This window comes from Sinocyclocheilus grahami, unplaced genomic scaffold (genome assembly GCF_001515645.1).
Source record: "Sinocyclocheilus grahami isolate Dianchi unplaced genomic scaffold, SAMN03320097.WGS_v1.1 scaffold118.1, whole genome shotgun sequence".
Taxonomy (NCBI): domain Eukaryota; kingdom Metazoa; phylum Chordata; class Actinopteri; order Cypriniformes; family Cyprinidae; genus Sinocyclocheilus; species Sinocyclocheilus grahami.
The window spans coordinates 1518896-1527264 of record NW_015505297.1 but is presented as its reverse complement, the minus strand read 5'-3'; the positions used below and the strand labels follow the sequence as shown (position 1 = coordinate 1527264).

The following is an 8369-nucleotide window of genomic DNA, read 5'->3' as shown; positions in this document are numbered from 1 at the left end:
TCTATATATATATATATATATATATATATATATATATATATATATATATATATGTGTGTATATATTATAATATTCTTCCTTCAATTTTCTTGTTACAATCAAGAAATTTTAGCTAGTTTCTATGTATGTGACTCCTCAGGGCCGGCGGCGGTGTACGGTGACCCCTGTGAAAGTAGAGGCGAAAGAGCCTGTGAAGCAGGAGAAACCAAAGGAGGAGGAGACGCAAGGTGGAGGAGAGAACAGCGAAGAGGAGCAAAAGAAGAAATCAGATGGGGAGACCCCCGGGAAACGTCGCAGCTGCTGCCTTGAGGAGTCTGATAAAGATACTGATGATGAAGAACAGGAGGATGATGAAGATGAGGAAGAAGATGGTGAGAGATCCAGACTCGGGGATCGGTATGTCAGCATCATCTGTGTTTAACCTGTTAAATGTTTTGCTGTCCTGATGAACTTTATGGTACAATCCTGTAATGTTGTACCAAATGTCATTTTAAACTCTGAATGGTTCTCTTGTGGTGCATTTGATAAGAAAACTGTAATGCATGTGATTAGGCTTGAAATTCTGCATTTGAACTATAGCCTGTATAAAAACATGGACGTAGTGTCCATGACGTCACCCGTAGTTTTTCCGAAGAGTGTTTTTGAAGCTCAAAGTGGGCGGAGTGGGCCGTCGCCATCTTGGCAGCGCGTCACTCCCGGATAATCGAAAATGGGCAAAAAGGCGGGAGCTGGTTGCTGAAGCCATGCCCACCTAGCTCGACGGCAGTGTCGGCAGCGGCAATCCACCTGTCACTCAAGTGGCCACGCCCTTAATTATGCAGAACTTCAAGGCTTAATATAATTTAAACGGATGAGTTCTTAAAAAAAAAAAAAAATAATCTGTAGAACTTAGTGGCGCTGGTGCCACTGCTTTCAAATGTTAGTCTGGAGCCCTGCCCCCCTCACAGTTGTCATGAAGGGCAAAATTAGCTATATAGACCAAAATAATTTTTTGAACCAGGCTGTAAACATGTTTTTTTTTTTTTCTGCTGTAAAGTTGGGTATTTTAACATGGGGAGTCTATGGGATTGACTCCCTCTAGCAGCCAGTTGACTAATTACAGTTCAAGTCACTTCCGTGTTGGCTTCACGAGAGAAAGCGGGAGGTTGCCGCTTGATTTGAACCTGTTCCAGCAGACTGAGAAATGATGATACCGGAGAATGGTTTCGCATACATGACTGATCTCATGTGATGTTACACTTCTCTTGGCTGTCTGATTTCACCTGCATTTAAACCGGAGAAATGGTGTTAAGTCATTAGTAATTTCAGTTACTTGGCCTTTTCTTTGAGACCTTTTCCTGAAAGGGGTCACTTTTTTTAGATTTTTATTTTGTTACTCCAAGTTATTTGAAGTCCAACTGTAAAAATATTTGTTTGTAATAAGACCAAGTTAAAATTGCCAAAGGGGTCTTCAATACCTGAAAAAATTACTTCCTGTTGTTCATCAAAGTGCACCACATTGCCGTTTAGGGGCTGATATGTAAATAATGGGTGATCAAACATCGATGTGCTTGTGATGGGGATGGAAAGGGTTTTGTAATTTCTGAACAAATTTGCAGCTTCGTTTTTTTTAAACTATAGGTGGGCTGGGGGAGCTTTTGAGTTTTGGATATTTAAAAAAATTTTTTTTTTAATTTTTTGTATTAATATTTTGAAGAAAGAAATGATCTTATGCTCACCAAGGTTGCATTTATTTGATCAAACATAATAAATAAGTAAAAACAGTCATGTTTTGAATTACTATTACAAATTAATAGAAAACTTTTTTTTTAATTTTATTATCTTAATGTAATTTTTTCCTGAATTTTCAGCTTCATTACTCCAATCTTCAATGTCACATGATCCTTCAGAAATCATTCTAATATGCTGATTTGGTGCTCTAGTAACATTTCTTATCAGTGTTGAAAACAGTTGTGCTGCTTAATGTTTGTGGAAACTGAGATGCATTTTTAGGATTCATTGATACATTTTGAAAGTTCAAAAGAACAGCATGTGTTTGAAAATCTTTTTTCATTGTAAATGTCTTTACTGAATTTTTTTTTAACGATTTATGCTTTCTTGCTGAATAAAATAATTAACTGACCCCAAATCTTACTTGCCCCAAACAACAAAAGTGCTGTTTTCTATGATATGGTCCTTTAAAAATCTCTGTGTGGATGAAGAATCTTAATTGTTCGTGTTTGGTTGACAGAGATGAGATGGAGGAGGATGACTGCTGTGAGGACTCTGAGCATTCTGTGACCGGCACTAAAATCAAAGTGAGATACGGCAAGGGGAAGACACAGAAAATCTATGAAGCCAACATCAGGAACACAGAGACAGATAATGGAGAGGTTGTTTACCTGGTGCATTACTACGGCTGGAATATTAGGTGAGGTGTTGATGCGACTGTCTTTTAATGTTTAATTTACTGCATTTAATGCATGTGAAAATTATGACTGGATTTTGCCTGCAAATACACAGTGAATATTGTATATACTGCTCTGTTCTACTGAAAAACTTGAAATGCTTGTTAAGAGAATGGGGTCAAAGATGATGATACCAGAGAATGGTTTCGCTAACTTGACTGATGTCATGTGATGTTACACTTCTCTTGGCTGTCTGATTAACCTCTGCTTCAATTTAACATGTCATAATAACCTTTTAGTCTGTTACCATTAGAGATTCCAATATGTTATTTCATCGATTAGATTTCTTAACTCTTAGACGGCATGCATTAAATGTCCATTATTCATTTAAAATGATCAGAATGGTGCATGAAGACTGAAAGTGTTATTTATTGTTCACCCTGTGCATGATGTCAGTATTCAAGGGATTTTGTCTCCGCAACAGATATGATGAATGGATCAAGGCAGATCGAATAATATGGCCTGTCGATAAGGGTGGAACAAAGAGAAAACAAAAGAAAAAAGTGAAGGTGAGTGGCAATCTGTCTTAAACTAAAATGAGATTTATCTTTTGAAAACCTTGGGGAAAAAAATGATCTTTTGAGCTCTCCTTCACCATAGAATAAAGAAGATGGCGAGGAGGATAAACAGGCCAAACAAGCGATACGTCGAGGTCGTCCTCCACTCAAAACCACCCCTCCCAGCACCTCCCGTAGTGTGTCCAAGACCCCCAGCAGCGAGGGTCGATCCAGCAGCAAGACCTCAAGGCCCACAGATGCCTCTACCCTGCCAAATGGAGAGGGTAAGACTGTCCATATCAAAAGCTGTCTATAACCTGTGTAATCTTGCAGCTGAAGTTCAGGTCTGATAACCGGAATGGTAGTAATATCATGCTACTGCCACTGCCCTGTCACAAGAAACAGAAACCAGCCTTTTGCCATGTGATTACAAACATTCTAGTTTCTATAGTAAGATTAATGGCTTGGTGGGTTTTGTTGAACATTACTACTGTTATGAGTTGCACTTATATTTAGGCATTTGGCATATGTTTTTTTTTAATCTAAAGCATCTAATAAGTGTATTCAATGTACACATTTTACCAGAATGTATGTCCCCTGGGAGCCCATGACCGTGACTAGTGTTTAACACCATAAATATTTGGACAGGTACCCCTCGAATGAGGAGAACTTCTGGGATGTATGATTCGGATAGAGGATCTAATGGTAAGAGCAGCTCACATCACTTTGAATCGATAGAAAAACAACACCTGCTGAAATTGATAACTTGATGGTATTTATTTTCTGCCACCTTACTTTAAAACACATCTTTAAAAGAATTGTAAAAGGATTGTATTCTTCATATGGAAATTAATTTGGATATGACTGAGATATATAAACCAGTGAACTCATGCTGAACTGCAGGGTTTAAAAAAAACAAAAAAACATGAAATTGTGTTAGACATTTTTCATCACTTCACAAGTTTTTAACTACCCAATGCCTTTTCCCGTCCACTTTTAAATTAAATCGACTCTGATACGTTGACTCAGAAAAACGCAGATGATTGCTTTTGTCCAACACGTCTGTGCATCACTAGTTTTAAGCATCATACTTGACGGTTAACTTTCATGGTCATTGACTTCAATGTATATTTTCATTTTTAGATTCAGGGAACTCCTCAGATGATAGTGAGTGTGAGGAATCTCCTGAGAAGAAGTTGGAATGGACAGAGACAACCTATCCACCCCCAACAGCAAAACAAGAGGCAGCTGACGATCTCCCAGAGGAGAGCACAATGCCAGAGCCTGCGCAGACTGAGCCTGAACTTCCCAGCAGTGCTCAGGAGATGCCCAACTTCAAGGAGAGGGAGAGTAAACCTGAGGAAGACACATCCCTGCTCCCTGTTGCGTCTGATGACGGATCTCCAAAACCGAGAGTGAAGAAACCTCGTTTGAAAGAACCAGGACCAGAGACTCCCACACAAACACTTGCCGCTGCTAATCACACTCAGACAGAGCAACCCTCTACTCCTCTGCAACCTGCAAATATACCCCAGAAAAGGCCATATAGTCCTTTAGAGAGAACAACGCACGTGGAGATTACCTCGGACACAGACTCTGCAACAGAGGACTTCGGCCCGTCAGAGCAAAATGCCGCAGTGGAATTCGAATTCACTGAACGGCTAACACCAGAAAGGGTAGTCCACGTGGACATAGAAGAAATAAGAATGCTTTCTCAAGTTAAAACGCCACCGCTGGAGAAGAAACCTGATCCTGAGAAGAAGACTGAGGTGGGGCAGAAACCTGAGGAACACCCTTCTCCAAAATTATCATCTCCCAGTAAAGATATCGAGATGAAATCTGAGATGCCCGCTCTTACCAGAGAGGTGCACCTCAGGGTAGAACCTCCTTGCCCAGAGCTTGAGGATCCAACAACAACCGCAAATGAGGAAATGATGCCTCAAATCGGCCCTGAAGCGCTGGTCTGCCATGAAGTGGACCTTGACGATCCAGAGGAGAAGGACAGGCCCTCTGGTGAAGAGTTACTGCTAATGATGAAGGAAGAGAGAACTCAACCTCTAGAGCCTTCCGACCAACTTCCTCATGTCCTGGCTGCAGTGGGACCTCCACGTCTGTTTTCCCCATCCTCTGCCCCCAGCCCGGACGAATCTCACAGCATTAAGAGTGAGAGCGACACCACCATCGAAGTGGACAGTGTGGCAGAATCACAGGAGGGGCTCGGGGAGAATGAGTCAACTCATAGTTTTGATGCTAGTGCAAGTTCAAGCAATTCTAGCATCTCACTGCAGGATCGAGATGGAAAGGACAGAGGTAGGTGAAAGTAAGCCGTTTGAATTGGGAAAAAAATAGCTAAAAAAATAGACTATTGGCATAATTGATATGATCAGCAATAGACCTTTGTCAGTGTGAACACCATTATCTATTATTTTTGAAAGGAGTGCAATGAGGCTCTGAGGGACTGAAGTACAGTGTGTTCAATAGATTGTATTGTTGTTTAACAAGATACGATTGTTCAGCTGATGAATCTTTCAGAAGACAAAAACTGCTAAAAAAACAGTTTTCAAAGTTTTGAGGTGTGATACGTGATCTAGGACCTTTATAACCTTGCATGCCACTGTAAAAACTGTAAATATATCCCTCACAGCCTTGTTTTCATCTGTGTTTAATTCAGTGTGGCATCTATCCTGACCAAGATTTATATATCGTCTTTCACTAGATTTGTCTTTTGTTCTGTGTGTTTTTCTTATTTGTATTGTTGTTGTTCTGCATTTTCAGGTCAGAAAAGGTTATTGGATTGCACTACTGGCTTGTCGGCCAAGAAGCAAAAACGCAGCCAGAAACGTTCAAGCGCTGCATGTAAAACAGAGAAGAATGGAGCAGGTGAGTGTTTTGATGCAAGTTCAAAGCCTTGAAAGCATTTATGGATTGATGTCCAAGTCAGGGTTTACTTTTTCTATTAGTTGTTTGCTATAAACTGATATTGAAGTTTTATTTAATTAATTTCTTTTTATTTTATTCCTTCGATTCCTATCCTGGAAGGTTAGGTCAGGTTTATTCAAAAAAAAAAAAGTTCCAGTAAAAATTGAATGTATGTGATTAATCAAAGGTTGGCGGAAAGAGAATAGAGTCAAAGATGATGATACCAGAGAATGGTTTCGCTAACTTGACTGATGTCATGTGATGTTACACTTCTCTTGGCTGTCTGATTAACCTCTGCTTCATTTCTCACGTTCAAAGTTAAACATTCTAGCTTTAATTTCTATTTGTGACCAATGATGGCTTTAATTGTGTATGACGGGTATTTTTTGTCTTTGACTCAAACCTGATACAATCTCTCTGTATGTCTCCAGGTCACAGTAGCGACAGTGAGGACCTGTCTGCCATGGACAGCTCTAATAAGCTAACCCCAGTCAAGCACTCCAGCCTACCCAAGAGCCAGAAGCTTTCTCGGTCACCCGGTCTGGTTTCTCCCAACATTAAAGACATGGAGAAAGACAAGCACAAAGAGAAGCAATCCATCCCTTCCCCCCGCACATATAAGTGGTCCTGCCAGTTGAGTAAGTTTACGAACTTTACCAAAGTTACAAAGACACATTTTGGTTGTCGCTGAAGTGTCTGAGACTTTTACATCCTGTCCTCACTGGTTCCTGCTTCTGTTTTTCACAGCTGAGCTGGACAACATGTCAAGTGCTGAGCGCATTTCATTCTTGCAAGAGAAGCTACAGGAAATCAGGAAGTACTACATGTCACTCAAGTCTGAAGTGGCTTCCATCGACAGGAGGCGGAAAAGGTTAAAAAAGAAGGAAAGAGAAGGTAAATTTTAAAATTTGTTCATTTACAAATATTGCTGCTATTATTATTAATAAAAAAATAATTTCTATTTATCGATTATTATTTATAACATTATTATTATTATTATTAATGACATTAAAAATTTTCTTGTTTATTCTGTTCAGGTCTAAAGAATTTGGAAATTGTACTTAATGTTAAAAAATGTAAATGGTTTTTGAATTTCTCAAATTATTGACCTTTGACGTAGTAGTAGTAGTATGTATGTATTTATTAATTTATAATGACATTGTTTATTATTAATAGTTTAATAATAATAGCTATGATTGTTGTATGTTTATTCTGTTCATCAGGTTTAAAAAATGTTTTAAATTGTACTATTTAAACTTCGGATTTCTCCATTTCCGGTCTTTTGTGATTTATTGACCTTTGATTTGTTATTCTCATTTTCATTTCGAGTTCTTGACCAATTGAATAAATGAGTTGCTTCTCACACAAGTATGTTAAGCCCAGGGGTTTCTTACAGTTCCTTTTGTAAATAGATCTTTCAAAACCCATGTATTTGAAAAATAAATTTTACACAAACTGTAAAAAGATTTATTATTTAAACCGTACAGTTTGTATATTAATTTTCCTTTTCTATGTCAAGTTGGTAGAAGCATTAGCACATCTTTAGACTGTATATACTCAACCATTTTGGAACCTAAACCCAAGCTGTCTAGAGTGATGACCCATATGACTATGTTGAACATTTTATGCTGTAGGCATTGATTAATTCACTGCGATGAAATTGTGAAAATTGCTTCCCTGTGACTTCAGTTTATTTACAGATTCCTGGAGGAAGAAATGAAGGCATTAGGTTCCTGAGCAAAGCCATTGTATCTTTATGTAAAATAAGAAGAGGTCTTCTCATTTCTAATAAAGTTTTGAAATATTCCGAAGTATTCTTCCTATTTCGTTGTGTTTTATTAACTGGTTAAACTCACAAAAACAACCAGGGGCACATTTTAACCTCATTTGTTTATTTGGCAGAAAAATGCATTCCTGTATTTTTAGGACAAAATATGGACATTATCAGAATTTTCCTTCAAATTGTAATGCCACTATTTTATTCGAAGAAGATTAAATCCACATGGCTTAAAGAGAGTATAAACAAATACTACCATGATGTGGAAATACTTACAATATTTAATGTTCAGTTTGTACTCGAGTTTCATTGAAATTTCACAATGCAAAATTGCTTTAAAACGTTTTTTTTTTTTCTTCCTTTAGGCAAGAACTATTTATTTTGGACTGAATTATGACTTTATAGCCATGTTTTCTGAGATTCGTCTAGCTAGTAATACTAATAAAATCTTCACAGAACTCATCTTTGTTAAAGGAATAGTTCACCCAAAAATGGAAATTTACTCGCCCTCAGACCATCCAAGATGTAGATGAGTTTGTTTCTTTGTCAAAATAGATTTAGAGAAATTTAGCTTTCCATCACTTGCTCACCAATGGATCCTCTGCAGTGAATGGGTGCCGTCAGAATTAAGAGTCCAAAAGGCTGATGAAAGCATCACAAGTAATCCACACGACTCCAGTCTATCAGTTAACATTGTGAAGTGAAATGCTGCGTGTTTGTAAGAAACAA

The 8369-nt window shown here is 38.2% G+C and overlaps 1 protein-coding gene across 1 annotated transcript in view; it reads left to right on the top strand.

Moving 5' to 3' along the window:
• Positions 1-7508, top strand: part of LOC107589670 (AT-rich interactive domain-containing protein 4A-like) — a 16300-nt gene extending 8792 nt beyond the window's left edge. Inside the window, exons 7-16 of the mRNA XM_016278172.1 lie at positions 113-396; positions 2231-2410; positions 2872-2956; positions 3048-3228; positions 3593-3649; positions 4088-5254; positions 5720-5824; positions 6295-6501; positions 6611-6757; positions 7498-7508. Of these exons, the coding sequence (XP_016133658.1) occupies positions 113-396; positions 2231-2410; positions 2872-2956; positions 3048-3228; positions 3593-3649; positions 4088-5254; positions 5720-5824; positions 6295-6501; positions 6611-6757; positions 7498-7508 (2424 nt within the window). The remainder of the gene's footprint in view (positions 1-112; positions 397-2230; positions 2411-2871; positions 2957-3047; positions 3229-3592; positions 3650-4087; positions 5255-5719; positions 5825-6294; positions 6502-6610; positions 6758-7497) is intronic.
• The last annotated feature ends 861 nt before the right edge of the window (positions 7509-8369 follow it).